This window comes from Streptopelia decaocto, assembly GCF_964273445.1.
Source record: "Streptopelia decaocto genome assembly, chromosome: 8".
In the NCBI taxonomy this organism is placed as follows: domain Eukaryota; kingdom Metazoa; phylum Chordata; class Aves; order Columbiformes; family Columbidae; genus Streptopelia; species Streptopelia decaocto.
The window spans coordinates 3,317,885-3,336,289 of NC_138662.1; the positions used below are offsets into that span (position 1 = coordinate 3,317,885).

General features: G+C 40.3%; 1 protein-coding gene across 1 annotated transcript in view; it reads right to left on the reverse strand.

Annotated features, from left to right (window-relative positions):
• Positions 1 to 352: 352 nt before the first annotated feature.
• SLC6A11 (solute carrier family 6 member 11) overlaps positions 353 to 18,405 on the reverse strand; it is a gene marked incomplete at both ends in the record, with an annotated part of 85,635 nt that continues 67,582 nt past the window's right edge. Inside the window, 8 exons of the mRNA XM_082059931.1 lie at positions 353 to 505; positions 2,406 to 2,576; positions 3,267 to 3,367; positions 3,715 to 3,817; positions 4,981 to 5,118; positions 6,446 to 6,558; positions 8,001 to 8,125; positions 13,275 to 13,378. Of these exons, the coding sequence (XP_081916057.1) occupies positions 353 to 505; positions 2,406 to 2,576; positions 3,267 to 3,367; positions 3,715 to 3,817; positions 4,981 to 5,118; positions 6,446 to 6,558; positions 8,001 to 8,125; positions 13,275 to 13,378 (1,008 nt within the window). The remainder of the gene's footprint in view (positions 506 to 2,405; positions 2,577 to 3,266; positions 3,368 to 3,714; positions 3,818 to 4,980; positions 5,119 to 6,445; positions 6,559 to 8,000; positions 8,126 to 13,274; positions 13,379 to 18,405) is intronic.

Sequence of the window (18,405 nt, forward strand, 5' to 3'; positions counted from 1 at the left end):
TACACAACGTTACACCTGCCACAAATCAAAGTAGAAAAGTTGTACGGCACATTATACAGGTCCCTCTAACTTCTAAAAAAAACATTTACTGAAATCACCATATTACAAGAAGTCATCACTAACATACCATATAATACTATTTCTTTTTCTTTTACATGATCATTACTTACATAGTAATTTAAAAAATCACTTTTAAACAAGTATACAATTTTCACTTTAAAATTAACTGGTTAATAAAATTTTGTGCAAAACAAGCCAGCCTCTATAATTAAGTGAATTCATTTATTTATTTATACAAAAAAAAAAAAAAAAAAAGAAAAGAAAAGAAAAGAAAAACAAAAAGATAGTTCTTTCAGAAATGTGTCTCCTTTTCTGTAATGGTTGAAATGGTGCCATCTCCTTTCAGTTTGGCATCGTAGTCATTTATTGCTGCAACGTAGGCTCCTCCTCCAAGCTTCCCTCGCATTTTCAGATCTGAGCTCGGTGTAACCAACTTCCGGAATTTCTAGAAAATTTGAGAAAATGAAAATCATTTCTTAAACAGATTCCCTGTAAAAACCTCTTCTCTTGCATGTCTGCTTCTCATTTCTCTGTTACAGATACATCCGTAAAACTGCATGACAGACCGTTCATTACAGATCACACCAGACCAAAGGCTACAGAATGAAGGTGAAGACAAAGTGAATTTTCATGCTGATTTAGAGTAACATCCCCTTTCCACTGAAGAAACTCAGCACAGTGCTCTGGGTAAGGCCTGTTACATGGGAACTGTTTGTTTCCCATGGTGTAGTCAAGGGATATAGACTGAAAAAAACCAACCAACCAACCAACGCACCAAACACACAACAACAAAAGAACTCAACAAAAAAACCCACCAAAACCACCACAACAAAACCAAACAAAAAACAAACAAGAGACTGCCAAAGTGTATTAAGCTACAACCAAGAACAAAAGAAAAATATACATGGTTAGCTGAGAACTCTCTCTTTTTTAGCAATAAGCAGATCAGTAGCAACGTTGCCGCTCACAGCCTGGGGAGCAGAGATGTTGCAGGAACTTGGCTTCCTGAGAAGCTCCCAACTGTAATTAAAAAAACCCCCTCATTATTCATGTACAGAAGAGATAAAGACCTGTCTGCAATGCTTCAGACTACAAGGCAATGCAAAACAAGGATCTGTAAACAAAGTCTATTCACTTGCAGAGACAGGGTAAGGCTGATGCATTAAGGAAATATTTAATGTTAAGACTTGTGCAAATCTTCTTTTGACATGCTAAGAAAACTGTATTATGGACAATTCATGTTTTGTTTATATACCCCCAGTAGAGATGTCCCAGGTAGACTCCAGGCTGTATTTAATCAGCTGAATGGAGTCATTTCATTAGTGCCATCAGCCAGCACAATAAGTTGCATGTTCGCTTCTCCAGTCCAGCAATCAGCACCTACTGCACCGAGTACACCCCGGTCCATTCAGTGTCACCCCCTGGTTCTGATGGAGGGCGATCTCGGAGGGGTGGGTGCACACTGCCACACACATCCTTCAAAAGGGCCAGAGGAGTTAAGGAGCCCCAGGGCAGCCCAGGCACAGAAATTCCTGCTGTCTTGTTCTTCACCTTGGCATTATCCTAGAGAACATCAGAATGACTGAGAAAGCATGAACGGGACTGAATAAAGTCCTTTCCATATACATACAGACACAGAAGGAGGCAATGCTGGGATAACTTTTTCCTGACTAGTATCTAAAAAGCTCCAGATGACAGAACTCGGCTTTTCTGCAATATGAGAAATCCCAAATGACTGAATAAGATTTATATTCTTGTTCTTCCATTATAGCCATCCTCACTGTCTTGCTTTGGAGAAAAGGTCTTATATTTAATAATTTTAACTTTGGCTTAAAGCTGAGATAACCTGATACCAAATGTTAGTAAATTGCACTGAGTATTTCTTTTTGCCTCTATTTCTCACTTAGACAACTGTAATCAGGAAAACTGTCCAGAAGACAAATGTGAGTGTTTGCTACCCAGCTCCTGGAAGAAAAGCACAAACACTTGTTAGCAAAAGCATGGAAAGAAGGCGGCTGACCTGAGTGAATGGCTGCTACAAACCTTCTGGAGGGATTTGGCTGATATTACAGACATTTAAAGCTACAAATTGAACAGGAACAGAGCACCTTAAAGCTATAGTATTAGTTAGTTTACACACACACACAAAAGAAATTCAGAAGAAAACAGAGAAAATTCAGATGCCCTTTTCTACCAGGTTTCTACCAGGCTGCCACTGGGACAGGTATGTGACATTGCTGTCATTGCTTTTGGATTAAGCTGTGCTTAGTCTCATGCAGGTGAGGATACATATTCCCTTCCCATTTTTTTTTTTTCAGTATTATTAATCTCACAATATATCTTACCTCTGTGAAAGTGCCTTCTGTCTTCCACAGCTTAATGCAGATCCACAAGGGGATACAGATCATGGAAGAGAGCGCCATCAACCACCCTATCCCATAGCCCCAGTCAGGGTATATATATACATTGTTGTATTTCAAAGGCTTGTATTTCACCAGGAAAAAGATGAAGATTCCCTGAAATAATCAGAGAATATCATTAGTAGTATTTGGAAAAGCACTGCCTATGTAACAAGAACATAATTGTTCAGCCAAGACCAGTCTTCCTAAAGCTGGCAAGCAGAGGTAATGTTTCAGTCTGAGAAAAAACCCACATACACAAAACAAACAAAGACCTCCAACAACCAGCAGTATCTTTTTTTATGTACAGCTTAAATAACATCTCAGTATTTTCAACAGAAATGAACAATCTTGCAAGTTTAAATCCTATTTACCTCTTGATGACAATAAAACCTGCACTTTGATGGCAAACAGTACCATGAACCAGCTGTGATTAAGCAATACAAGCTGCGTTCTGTCCAACCTGTCATGATCAAAAGGGAAAGCCAGAATTTCCAAAGGTGTCTTAACCTACTGTCCTATCTGCAGTTCTGCAGGCCAGCTCCTCAGCTGGACTGTCAAATGTTCTTTTAAGGCCCTGAGTTTATATTTTTCCTATTATTGTATATACGAAGATTTCTCATGATTCACAGAATGTTTAACAATTTTAACAGATCCTACGAAGTGTTTTTAATTAAAACATATGCCACAAATCACCAGATGTTTTTCTCAACCATTGTAAACTATTAGCAGCAGCAAAATTCTAAAAATATGCACAGAAAACCCTCTTTATGTCTAAACCAAGTTATTTGGCTATTCTGTACTTACTGCGCAGATACCTGGAGTTAAGACCATCCAGCACCATTTAATCAACGTCAGTGGTTTGTACCCAATCATATCTTCAATGTTATCATAAAAGCGATTGCTGCCTGCCCAAAAACAAAACAACAAACCAAACAAAAAGCATATGTAGAATGTACAGCCATTTTTGAGAGGAAAAAAGACTTATTAGCAGCCCTGCTTCCTCGGGCAGCTGAGGACTTCCTTGGGGAAGGAAGGGGGAGGTCAGTCCTAGCAAGGGCCAACGGGAAGAAAAATAAATCAATTCCAATATTCACATTATTTAAAATGGAAAAGAAAGGCATTCTTGACTTTTCATAAGGCGTGGGAATGTGCAGGGCCCCACTCCATAAGGGTACAAGGCTTTCACATTGCTTTTGTGCAAACGGAAAACTTGCATCAAAACTCAAAACCAGAGCAATTTTCAGCAACTCACCATAAACCCAGCCTATGCAGACACATTCAAATATGGCAACAAAAAGAAGGCACATGCCACTAGCTGCGTAAGAGTCAAATAACTGGAAGACGTACATCCCACCCTGAAAGACAAAACCAGAAAAAGGGGAAAAAAATATTGCGTTGGCACCAGGAGGAATATTTCCTAGCAAATATGGCTTTAATTACACAGTCAATCTGTTGGTTCCCTGCCAGTCTTCCTACTGAAGTTGGTTCCTTCTTGAACAAAGAATATTCATTTCTCCATGTTTTTTTATTGTGAAAGATTTTTTTTGTCCATAGCATTAAAGATCATTCCCTATGCCAGCTCAGTACTGTGACCCCAGATGAGATCGCAGCACCACAGAGACAGGTCTTGGCCCTTTACGGTTCCTACAGCCAGGCTTCCTCAGCAACCATTCCGCAGACATTCAATTCTCCAGCTCTTCAGACATGAGACTTTTCTCTTTGCCTCGCTCCCTGGTACAGGGAGCTCTAACGACCCAGCAAGCAGAGGAACACGGGCTGAGCGCTCTGCCCATCTTCTGCCTTTTTTGAGAGGGTAACACGAAGGAGAGGAGGCAGTTGATAGAACTGGCTCTGTAAAGCAGGCACGGAGCAGCAAACAAAACCAAGTACCAAAGGAGCCCAGAGTCTCCAGGCTGGGTACCAAACAGAGTAGTGGGAGGCGTGTTGGATCATGGGCTGATGGGATGGACTGACACCCTCAGAATTTTTGGTTTAGAACATCCCAAAGCAAGCGCCCCGGTTTGTTTGAATTTTTTTGTTGTTGCTGGTTGGTTGGTTGGTTTTCTTATTCTTACCGAAGCAATTTCTGCTCAGAGATTGGCTCTATTGATTGACCTGGCCTGGTGATATAAAGCTCAAAAATGTTTTAGTTTTCTATTTTCACTTCATCTTCTTTATTGATCTATTCTTCCAACATGCAGTTTGCAGACTGCTCTGCCCACAGGAAGGAAGCAGAAGCCACCAGCAGTATATCTGGTTGGCTGGTGCAAAGCAGATGGAATTTCCTTGCCTACGTAACTTTCATTAAAATATTTCCTAAGCTCAACTGAAAAACTGAGGATACATTTCACATTTCAAACGTTACACAGTAGTTGGGGACAGTCTCTCAAGTACTATGGAGTCATGTTCTTAACAATGAAGTTTGCCTATAGCAAATATTCTTGCATTTTATTTGTTATGGTTATAAACAGAAATCCATTTCATCTTTTCTGCAGTGGTACAGCAAAGCACGTCTTACCTCAGTTAACATGATCAGGCCAATGAAGTACGACACAACGGAAAGGCCGAGAATCAGCAGTTCTCTTCTGTAGCCCCTTCGGAAAACCTTTGGGTACATATCTACAACAGCGGTCACGAGGCTTTCAACACACACAAACTGGAACGAATGACAGGAGAGTACAAATCAAATACACATCTCATCTGCTGCTGGGATTTGGATTCTGTACCAAACACTTCAAACATGTTCTGTGTTCTCATCACAGAGACTGAATGATCCCTGGGGACACTCTATAAGCAGGAGCTCAAACTGAGAGTAACGTCATTTAGGAATGAAAAAGTCCAAAGCTATGCATTTCCAGTCTACCACCATTAGTTCAATCCACTAATATTACCTCACAGTGTATTTGTCCTGTAACAGATGGATCACATAAACATTAAATCTTCCAAATGTGGCTTGAATGGGACGTAAATAACCACCAAACTCTTCACAGGGCTGCAGCAGCAGCGTTTCCCTCTGCCGCCCTGCCCTGCTGGCGCTCACGGGAACGCTCTGCAGGGCCACGCACCTCCGAGTGCTGCTGCATCCACTGCAGCCGGGGCTTTGTACCAGTTCTCCCTGCTTTACAGAAGAGAGAAGTTCCACAAAGCTATTACAGGCCCGAGCCAGGTACATCTAGTGAAGGGGGGAAGGAACGTTCTTACATTCTCAGAGCTCTGGAGCAAGATTTCTAAAATGGGCAATAAAATGAACATGCAAATGTTGATAATATAAAGCCTGCTTCATTGGAACAGTCCAGTGTAGAATTTAGGAATTGCTCATTTTAAAAAAAAACTTTAAAAAATGTGTTAGATCAGGAAAAAGAGCGATTATTAAAACATTAAGTTTAATGATTGGAAATGTCATGCAAAATAGGCACTGAAGAGCTTTATTGTACAGTATACAATCATAAACTTTCTGAACCAAACCATGCCGAGAGTTGAGATGCATGCCAAAAATACTTTTAATCAAACAGCTTCCACAATTTTTATGGTCACCTAAGAAGGACAACTTCTGTGCTGTCACTGTGCTGCAGAATATACACATCTCTCCCTATGGTATCCTGAAGTATAAATACACCACAGGAACTTACATTATTGCTATCTGATATTCAGTTTCAAAATTCATTGTGAAGTGCTTTAAAAGCAGACACACTGGTATTTTACAGAGCTATGGATTTTAATCACCCATATTTAAGTTCAGACTGATTTCCATGTTAAAAATGAAAGCTACAGTCAGGCCAAATCAGTGTTCAGAATAAATGATAAAGGAATCTCCAGCATCACATAACTAACATTTAAAATAGGGAACTTGCATCAATGGTTTTACGCAAAGAATTACATTAGTGTTCATTCTTTCATCAGGTTAGATGGTGTTCACATCAAGGATGCTGATAAACACGTGCTGTAGAATCTGACAAAATATTTAAATAGCGTTTGTTTCATACCTGACTATCTAATCCAAGGAATATGAGCATCATGAAGAACAGGGTTGCCCACAGAGGAGAAAGAGGCATCATGGTAACAGCTTTAGGGTAAGCAATGAATGCAAGTCCTGGTCCTGAAAAAGAAGAAAAGAAAGGAAATATTTATACTTGTGTATAGGGTCCGGCTGAGATGGAGTCACCTTTCCTCGAACAGCCCGTATGGTGCTGCCGTTCAGATTTGTGGAAGAACAGCATTGCTAACAGCAGCATTATGGCTGCTGCAGAACAGAGCTCGCACAGCATCGCTGCTTCAACTCGCTCTGGAGCCACCACTTTTCTCCCTGTCTCTCTTCCTGTTCCCTTCCCCGTCCCGCTGGGGTGGGCGAGGGAGTGAACCGCAGTGCGGGCACTCAGCTGCTGGCGAGGGTCAGCGCACCACAACCCGACTGTTCTTTTACGGCAGATAAAAGGAGCTCAGTACAAGGCTGAAAACCTTGACAAACTCTACATCTCTGAGTATTTGGTGCTTAAGCTAATCACTAACCAAGACTTGCTTGGCACATCAGTGCTGCCTACGTCCTGTCCAAATGTTTGAGGGTCAAGACTTCTGTTAAGACATCACTGTACTTTATGTTCACTTTCTTTGTGTAGATGTACAGCAAGACTCACACACCTGAATAAATAATAGCGTGTGGTCCTGTTATTGCCTTATATAACTTATTAACATATTCTGGAATATTTTTTTTCCTGAGACAGCACTATATCTGACATTTCGTGCACAAATGCTGTCAATAGTAAGAACTGCATCTTGGAAGCCATATGTGGTGCAAGTCTACTGGTTTGTTCAAAATCTGCTCTGCATTTTTGGATGCTGCTGCTGGCACGTAACATTCATTCATTGGCTGCGTATTTACAGAAATCTTTCAAACAGAGTATTTTTGCAACAACAAGAACTTTTATACTTAATCAACCAGAGTGTGTCAGTGTATGGCCCTGGGAAAAAAACTTACTGACATCAGGAGATGGCATTAACCGTCTGACACTGAGAAATCTGGATTTGGATAGTTCACATTAAGCAAGACTTCAGAGGATTGCCAAAGATTTCTTCTAAATAGCTGATTTCTCATTACTTTAATTACTTTTTTTTTCAGAAGGAACTTATCTCTCTCTGTGGATTTTGGTCTGTTTCATTTAAAGAAAACTGAATGCTCCAATACTCCTTTCATGTGGATATAACATCAAGGGGCATAACTGAGCGATATATCTCTGCTAAACAATCTTCTGGATGCTTAGCTGGAGAAAGTTGGTGTTACAAGAGCCCTTTGACTTTATGAATTTCATGCTCTGCACAGTAAATTAGTATTTTTCACACATAAATGTATGACCATAAAAACAGTTAAGAATTGCTCTTACAGCAGTTATTCTAAAGAGTCGGGTAACAGGGGTTTTAGAGGAGTTTTTTTAAAACTATCTGAAAAACACTCAGCTTATCCATAAGACATAACACAGACTAAGCTGTCCGACAGCAACATCTGGGCATTTTTTGTTAACTCAGAAATCTGCTTTTGGATCTTACCTGATTCTGCAACTTCTGCAATGGGCACGCCTTGTTCATAAGCCATAAATCCAAGAACTGAAAAGATAGCAAAACCAGCAACAAAGCTTGTGCCACTGTTCAAGCAGCAGAGCATGATGCAGTCTCTGAAAATACAAATAAAAAACACTGCCGTTGATCTCCAGAACGTGGGTTTCTTTCATAGACCAAATGGAACCCCAAGCTGCAGGACTGGCCCTTCAGTTGCTCATTAAGAGCAAACTCCCAACTGATCCTGTGCCTGAGGGAAATCAGTCGGGCATGAGCATCTGCAGGAAGATACCACCCTAATACCCTTGCTTGTGGTTTAATTGATTGAATTGCAAACCTGTTGCTACTCACTGGTTTTCAATAGAATATTTAAAAAAACATGTAAAAATTCTATAAGAATGGTGTTAAGAACAATTTTTCTATAGTAGTTGTAATTATGTATTGCAGAGTATATGAACTCATTTGTAAACTACATAAAAACGGTAATAACTTGTTTCCTAGAAAAAATCCCTATGGTCAGATCTCAGCTAATTCTATTCCAGTTACAGTATATTTGCAATATATATCTATACAAAAATACAACTCCAGTTTGGTTTATCAACTTTTTAAAGAGCTGTGCTACTGAAAAGCACCGTACATAAGCTTAAGAAGTGTGTATATGCCTAAAAAAGTGCAAAGACAGTGCAGGGGCACTGATCTCTCTGACCTATGTATCCTATACATCAAACAACGACAATTGCAAGGCCAAGGTGAAGAAATATTTCTTTTCCCAAATTGGAAATGTCGTAACAGTAAATCGCTTTTAAAAAAAGGGAAAATACTCTTGCAGAAAGGTGAGTTTTTTCCCCAGTGAAATGCTGTTGTTCATCCTGCTTTCAGACAGCACTTTAGGCTCCACGGGTGATGCAGCAGGAATGATTTCTCTTGACAGTCAGTCTTTTAAGAGAGACAGCTCTGTATTTGAGAAAGTAATAATCTAACCTAGATATCTGAAAGTAAATGAGGATTCCAAACCACTGAAACACAAGGCAAGGCTGTAGCTCTGTCAAGCCTATACCTTAGTCTGGGTTATTCCCATCCTACTCCAGCTCTGCAGCAAATGTTTGTGCAAGCTATCCATGAGAAGAAATGACCCTGTAAAATCTAACAGGTTCTGAAGCCACATCTGCAATAACAATCCCCATCTTTCTCACAGATTTGTAGTGACTTTGTGAGAATCAGAGACAATTCATATTTTTTAAGTCCTGGCATATATTCCAGCAGAACTTCTTTGGTAATCTCTGTGGCCTCAGATGTTTTAAAGCAAAAGAGCAATCCAAAAGAAAGCAACCAGGAGCATGGATTTCTCTGTGCTTTGCAGAGAAACAAAAGAAGGAAAAAGATCCTTATCCTATCCATTCTTCTCAGTGTATTTCAGCACTGGAGTAGCTCTGGAGAGAGCCTATCTCACCTAAAATACTGGTGAATTCAATGCTGAGAAATTAAAACTGAGATGAAACCCTGTCAATAAGAGATGTCAGAAAGATGTAGTTTTAAATCCTTTGGGGAAAAAAGAATAAAAAGACAAAAAGAGATACTATTTCGGTGGGCTGGAGCTGGCTGCTCACCAGCCTGTTTTCTGCAGATAAAGTTTATCTTAGATAATTCCCAGGCTTCAAATGCAATCCAAACAACAAGGTATTTTTTTCTGGTGAATGATGTGGCACATGGCGTTTGAGAGTTGTTGTTTCCTAACCATGAGAAAAAGGCTTGAGGTGGAAACATGTTGCTCCCTGTCACCTTCAGAGCCCCTGGCAGTTTCTGCTGCTTCCTCTGGAAGGAAGGTCCTAGGAGAGGGCCCAAGTGCTTTAGACTGGACAATCCTAAATAACCACATCATCTGAGACAGAACAAGAGGAGCACAGCGTTTCTCCACTCACAGGGAAGACTCAAGAACCACAGGGCCTTGGTACAAAATAGTTACAGGGTAGATATGCATTTTTCCAAGGAAATGGGCAAAAGGGAACCTAAAAGGGTTTCCATCATCTCTAGTTGGTGAGGTGCCTGTGCTTTTCACCGGACACAGCCACAGCTCCATATTTTCTTCCCTAGTTAGACACTCACAGACTGAACACAGGGTTCTCTGGGGACCTCGCAGTGTTTCCTGTCCTACTAAAAAGATAACCTCAAATTTTAATTTCCATCCTTCCTTTATCTTTGCAGGAATTCTACTAACCCCTCAAACTCCTGGGTTTTTTTTTCCTTAGATGGAAGTGTGTAACCTGGTGTTCAGTCTTTTTCTGCCACGGGAAGGAAAACTGAGAGGGAGATCTGGACCCACTGATTGTGAAACCAATGACTTTTAAGAACACAAATGCCCAAGAACCATTGGAAGAAGAACATTAAGTTTACCTAATTTTCCATCAGTTTTCATAAGCAACCTTGGTTGGGAGGCATCAGAGCCTGACTAAAGCCCAAACTGATTTTGAATGAAAGGGAAGCTTCAAATTTTTATGAAAACTTCACCTTCTTCCATATGAATGTCTTGCCAATCACCTGAATAATTCAAGACATGCATTCCTTATCCTCTCCTTGCCTGACAGGCAGGATACTGCTGAAAGTTCATTCTGTCTTCCTTAAGGAGCTTCTCTGTTTAGAAAGAAGAGCCCACAGAGCCTTTTGCATCCCTCCAGTTAATTCATTGCCTTTGTGGATCCCCTCAAGACCGATTCCCATTCATTTTTTCCTCTTAGACTAGAAGCTTGATAAAGGGCACATCTTCATTGCTTTAAAGTTTCACCCATTTGCTGACAGTGACACTCATTTATCTTTTGTACCACAGCGGCAACATGGCAGCTGAGCCCTGATTTGGACATGGAACTCATCCCTGAAACCGTCCTGCTGAGGTGCCGCCTCCAGCCCCCAGGAGCATTGCCCTGGTGGGACCCGGAGCCGTTCTGCAAACACGGAGCACGGGAAACAGGAACAACAACATTTTCCTCTTCTGTCTACCATGGTTGTCCAAAGTTAATCCATCCCCTAAGAAGTCTGAATGGATTAGGAATTCTAAGCTTGCTAAAAGTTAGAGGAAACATCAGTACATCTTTCTTTTATTTATACGGGGAAGACAACTGTCTGCTGATGGTGCTGCCATTCCTTTCATCTTTTCAAAGAGTCACTTTGGAGATAAACTGTTGTAAATCCAGGGAGGATCTGTATTAATGTATTACAATGAAAGATAAGTAATGACAATAAGAAATCATTTCCTATTCAAAGATGTGAAGTGACTTGTTTGCAATTCATTTATAAAGTAGATGAATTAGATGAGGTTGCTAATAAGAAAAAAACATATGTAGTTTAGATTTTTCCGTTTCTCACTAAAATACCTCAATGTCATTATTTTCCACTGCAACTTTCCCTTAGAAAAAGATTTTAGTAGAACAGACTGCAAAAAGAGTGGATGTAGGTGCTACAATCGGACAAGACACTGCAGGTATTGCATGAGGCAAACCCATAGTTTGATTTTAATTTTTTTAAGTACTAGTTAGAATACAAATTTAATTCTGCTTTTCCACTGCATTGCTGCTTTGTATGTCCTGCTCTGTTAACAGCCCTGTTAAACTCAGCTGCCTTCTGCAGTTAACTTTTGTCCTACTCCTTTCCTCATGTTTCTTATGATTGATACTTCAGGACACAATAAAATCTGTCCTATTCAGGAATTCCATGAAAACGTTTTGTTAGAGGAATTGTGAAGCTTGGATTCAGTAAAAAGTATCCTGTTGCATCATCTTGCTCAAGAGCTTTAAGAGAGCCGCTGCTGTTTTTCCAAGCTATGCTGCAGGGTCAGGGGAAAAGCAGGAAAATTGCGTAAGCTCTCTAATCACACATCAAAACTCCTGCTTTTTGTAATGAGTTACAAAACCATAGTAAAAAAGATTATTGCAGTCCTTGAGCAAGTGACAGAATAGCTGCTCAATAGGATGCAACAGGAAAGGAATAAAAATAAAATTAAATTAGAGTGAAAAGGAATAGCGCCTTTGTTAAAGCATCGCTTTTGCTAATTATGGCAAACTTTCATTACCCACAGTTCTGCAGGGCATTCATTGCCCTCTCTTGGGGCACCGTCATCATTATTCTGAAAACAACGTCAATCAGCACTGAAGATTGTAGCAGACTTACACTACTTTATGCAGCAAAACTTTTGGCATTTTGGCTGTCACAGCCAAGCAAAGAGCAACTTGTGTTGCTGTTGAGTTCCTTGGCACGTTCAGATGGCCAAGAACCCTCCACTGCCCCCGGGCAGCTCTGCAGACGTTCAGCCTGGGGATACATTCATGTCTCTGTGGTTTCCAGTGTCCCAGTTCCCTCTCTGTCTGGAGCTTCTACTGTTCGGTGTTTCTCTGGCAGAAGAGCAGATTGTTGCTAGAACACTGAAATAAGGCAGTTTTCTAGAACTGTCTCCTGAACTCTCCCAGCAAAAGTGTAATTTAGAATTTAAGTACTTGCACTTTGGGGGTGGTGTGTTTGCAGCTCTTCTGCTTTTGGACTGTATTATTTCCTTTATAGAAAAATGAATTCTTAATTCTCTGTATGGAGATCATAATGGAGTCAATACAATCAAATTGTCATTTACTGTTTTGTATTAAAGGTTGTTGAATAGTAGGAAAACTAATTTAATAACTACCGATGCCAGGAGACAGAAGTAGTGCTCGTATTCCCACCCTTGCCAGTAAAACAGAATGAGGATTTTGTGTGAGTCATATCCTTTTGACATTGATTTGGGAAAGATCAAAATCTACTGAAATCATCAGCAATTTCCTTACTGATTTCTGTGAAGATAAGCAATGAAATGCTATTTGCTTCTGCTGTGCTCATGCTAGGAGCCAGGAAACTGTGGGGAAAAGTGACACTAAAAACACAGACCAAACTCAGATGAGTTTTAATAATTTTTTGTAGGTGTTTTTTTTTTTTAAGTAGATATATGTTCTACAATCAAATACTGCACACACGTGATTATACACGTATGAAATTCTGCATGTAATACATGCAATTGTGTGTACTGTGTGTATGGCTGTGCACAGGTCAGACACAATCAAAAGGGATGAAAACAGCACATAGGGTTCCTCTGAAACAATTACAGAAAACATTACAGATCTCTGTTCTGCAAAAACATATACATGTGCTTATGATTACTCATGCAAGTAGCTAAAGGAAAAGGGAAGCACTGCCTGAGTGAAGCTGAATGTGTGGATACTTAATGTAAAAATAAAGTGTGGAAGATATTACCTGTAGCAGTTATTATTATAGTTGTTGTAACTTCCCAGGGCTGTCAAGCACCCCAAGCAGATCGCGTAAGAGAAAAATATCTGAGTACCAGCATCCACCCACACCTGAAGAAGAAAAAAAAATATTAAAAAAATGGAGTGGTTAAAAAAGGTCAAGAAGGAATCACCTTTATACATATACTGACTGCCAATTTGCAGAGGCAACTGTACAGGGCAATAGTGTCTGGCAAACCTTTCATAAGTCACAATGTTAAAAAAAATATGCTGTGTGTTAAATTCCCCTCTCCTTCTCAGTGGTATAAACAAGGAGTAACTGAGCTGGTCTTGACAGGTGCAACCTAATTTAAGTAGAAAGAGAGACAGAATTTCTGGAGAAGAACCTCATCCAGTATATATTCTTTAATAGTTTTATTAATAATTGCAACCTAAATAGAATCATCTGCATTTATCTCATTCTCATGTGATGATTACTTACTCAAATTTTAAAATTTAGTTTGAAAAAATATTCTAAAGACAAAATATGCCACTCATAGATAATATACAAATTGAGCTGGGGAAAGAGAAGAGAGTACTTATCCAGGAAAAGGGGTTTTTAGCAATACTTAATGGCACCCATAAGCTATGAGGACACTCTGGTCACTGTACAATTAGCAAATAAAAGTTCTGTAGAGCTTAACAAGCTTTATAATGTCATTATGGTAACATTTGTATCCTAAAGTGATACAAATACTAAATTCTAAATCAGAGAAAATAAATAATAATGAAAAAAGAAAGCATGACCTGACAAAGTGAGATTATTCTCCTCACAGAAATCTCAGAACGTTAATATAACATGCGCTTTTTTCCACTTTAAAAATACTCCAACAAAACAGTTCATTTATTTCTACTAGCGCCTGTGTGCACTATTACTAGAGGTTAATATCCTCTTTTAACTCCTGGTTTTCACATGAGAGCAATATGAAGAGCCCACATCTACAGAGCTGCAGTTTATTTCCAGTACAATAAATTCTGACTCCTGGTTTCCTGGGATAAATGAGCTCTGTAAGTTTTTTTAAAGCAGAGCAACCAAAGTGCTTTGCAGAGAAGTAACAAAACACCGACTGATAACCAGAGGCAATAGCTGTGTAGCCATTAGCTGGAGTTTGAGACAGGAAAGAGGTCATGATTTCGTGACTAATAATAGTAATACTACTAATAATAATCAAATACTCCTAAGTATATTAAGAGGATGCGTTTGTTTTACATGTGATCAAGTGAGACCCTGGTCTCTGGAGTTGTTGAGAGTGTTTCTGTTTAGGAATTACATTAAGATCACATTTGATTTGCATCACTGGCTTAAATGGTTTCATTGCTGTCATGGTGAATAAGATACAGCTGATTACATCTCAAAGTTTCACCACTTGGTAAGGAAAGAACTGCACAGAGAAAGCCTTTTGACAGACAGGCTCTTTAACAAGATCGGAAGCACCCGAAAAGCTGTAAGTAGCACAGGTCAACTGAAAATGCAGCGTTGTCTTGGGCATAAACAAAAGCTGGGAAAGCGGAGCAGCAGCCTGAGGGTCACTGGTTCCTCCCTCGCTGCGGCTGCACAAGGTGCTGCCGGGCACTGCACGGGGGGCACAGCCCTGCCCCTCAGAACACCCGCCCCACAGAAACCTCCGCGTCCCCGGGACTGCAAGTCCTACTGGAAATGGGGGCAAAGATGGATTGTACTCTGCAGGGAGATCCTCCTGAGTGCTGGAGACGAGGAGCACAGCACAGCCTTCTGGAGGCCCTGTGGACCCAGTTGGAAACACAGATAAAATTCTGGCCATAACTGATATTATTTCCTTCAAAAAAAACAAGTGTCTTCTAAAGACCGTGACATCTGACAGTGATTTGACATAAAAGGCGCAAATATGTTGATAAACATGGTCTGTAAGCAAACGTTCACATATTCTATAAAAGTTTAATCAGATTGAAGAGGCCTTTGTGTTTGTTGCAGTTCATTATTAATACTTCAATCTAAGGATTCCATCAAGAACTTAGAGGTAACATTTAACAAGAAGGAGGAAGTAATTTTGTTCACTGAATGGAGTAACAGAATCGGTGTAGCTTCTTTTGAGTTGTATGCTCAGAGAACCAGAGACGTTTAATTTGCAATGATCATTAATATTTCAATTTCAGGTTTCTTGAATGGCAAAAGCATCTGTAACTGATCAAGGGAGTGGCAAACGGAGAAATAAATTTAGAAATCACAGGCAGACTTTGCTGTATTTTGGCACAAGGGTGCCCTGCAGTTGGTATTGCAGAGCAGTTCTTCACATCCTTGCCCCAGCAGCCGGGGACCACTTGACGCTTAGTGTCAGACTGCAGGACTCAGCCGTGGCGGGAGAATTCACAGAGGTACACAAATGGTTTGTTAGTCCAAGTCACACCCAGTCTCGGTCATTTATAAACTGTACCTCAAGGGAAGTTGTGCTCATTAAAACTTCTAGTGGGTACAGATGGGCTCTTGTAGATAGCACTCACAAATCCAGGTGTCACCCGTCTGGCTTACAGCAACAAAAGCATTAGAGATTCTTTCTGAGCGTGCTGAATTTCCAATGTCTGGCTTAGACTCAAAGTTGTAACATTTTTCAAGTTAACAGAATGAATGAAGCACGATTCTGCAGAACAATGAAATTCTGAAGGACAGAGACAAAGCAAACGCTGCCAGTGAGCTGCAAACCAAGGGTTCTGGAGCCAGCAGCTGGTGAAAGGCTGCGACAAAAGGAGCAGATTTTTTCTGAAATGAGACAGAGCTTGATGTGTTTCTGGCAGGAGTAAATTCTAGAAGAAAGGATCTGTACCAGAGAACATCGTGTTCATGCTTTATAAGCTTTGTACCTTGAAAATCCTTTGGTTAGTGATAATTAAATCAATCCAGCAGTATGCATTCATAAATTCGGGGACCAAAAATGTTCTATAGTTTTCTGCTAGCCCCTACTTTGAAAGATGGAACTAAGTGCTGCTGCTTACTTTTTTTCATCTCGTATTTAAAATGTTTCTATGCCAAAACAAGACTAAAATTAAAGCACAAAACCTTTGTTTATTATACCTTAATATTTAAAAAATCCAAATGCCAAAGGTCAGAACTTTTATATCTGTTGTGCTTACTTTTTGCACTACATCACAGCCACCTTCTAGACATCCTAAGCCTACATTAACGACATGGGCAAACTAGAAGAATGCAAACGCCATCTCAGCATCCAGCTGCTGCTCTGAGCCCTGCACATAACAGGTGCTCGCTGGCTGGGAGAAGGGCCCTGGGCTCTGCTGTGTCCTGCCAAGAACTGCCTGAAGTCGGTACAAACGCTATTCCACAAAACAGAATCAACAAGAACATTTTTTACTAAACGTGGAGAGCTCTACTTTGCAAAGTCCAGCTCTCAAAAGCTAGCAATACCCAGATAGCAAGTCTGCCTGGTAACCTTAATTTGGCCTTGCGTGTAGGTCTAGGACTCAACCTTCATTTACATGACTATTCATCTTCCTGACCAAGGAGATGAATCGAGCCCAGTCAAACAGAGGATCCTGTTGTCTGGAGGATCCTTTGCCTCTTTTGTTGCCATGATTGTAGCGCCTGTAATGAATGAAGAGGGATAAAGAAGAAAGAAGGGGGATGTGCTGTAGTGAAGACAACAGAATACTGCTCTGGAGAATTAGATGCTTTTCACGTCTCTGCTATAAGGTTTCTATGTGACGTTATGTCCCTAAATCACTCAAAGGAATCCTTTCTCAAATATGCATTAACTGAGTAGTCCTCATTTAATGGGTGTCCGAAGTTAATTACAAAATTACTGAGTGTTCACTGTTGCAACCAAGGTGAGTGAAAGCCATGTATGGAACAAGTCAAAAAAACACAGTATAAAAAGCCAGGTCTACCCACTTCAAATTGAAAATCCCCAAATGACTGACAGCCTCACATTTTCTTCTCACTATATCTCTACATCAGTAAGAGGGGGCCACGCCATACACTGAAAACAAAACAACTGAGGTTTCTGAAGCACATGGACAGTGCAGAAACAACTTTGAAAGGCTGAACCATTTTTGTGAAGGTCACAGTCTGAACGATACGCAGCATATTTACAGGGCCAAGCAATGAGGGCAAAGGATAAAGCAAAATATTGCATTACTATCCTGAAATGAGCTTTGTTGATGCTGCACATGAATGAAGCAGAGATCTTGTGGAAAACCTGTTACATGTTGATGTTTATTATTTCCACAATGGATGGAATATGAATGGACATTACTCACCTGAAGGACTATAATTAGATTCCAGGTTTTTCTCTTTGTGCCTTCCCTTTACTTTCTGTACTCTCTGTATAGATACAGTACAGAATTTACAGAAAATATAAGTACACAATTTAGACAGCTGGGCAGACAATACAGCCATATATATGGAATCACCACTGCGGTGTCTCAGTACTTACTACTGCCTTATCAGAAACATGCAGCATGTTGTGACAGCCTCCCGTACCAGGACAGTTGTGTGTTACATGGGATTTGCACTCAGGACAGCAGGCACAGCAACCTCGGAATTGCTTCAGAGCACCAAGCAGGGGAACTCACCTCTTCCCAAAGAGGTTTGCACAGACATACTGACATATTCCCTCTGCTGGGATAGGGAAACCTCAGAGACCAGGATCTATGGGGATTCCTGCAGCAGCCTCTCTCAGGAGGGAGCCCTTGTCACTTTTAGTTCATATAAATTCCACATATCAAATAACGGGGAGAATATTCACCACCACTTAAGGCCATACATCATTCCAGAAGTCCTTTATTTCTTTCAAAGCAAAGCAAACACTACTACACAGCTATTATGGAATTATCCTATGGCTGCGGGAAACATCTCTCAGGATAAACTGACTGGCACTTCCACAGCTGAACGTAACTCAAAATGTGTAAAATTGCTTCATGTCTGGGGAACATGGGAAAATTTAGTAGGTATTTTCAGTCTGATCCTCCTAAACGACAGGCAGTTTTTAAAAAATATGTTGTCACCTGAAAAGCTTCATTTTACATCTCAGCTAGGAAGCTATTAATGAAATGTGACTATTCTGTCTCATTGTGCATGTCTCTGCATATTAATCTAGAGGAAAAATGCAAGA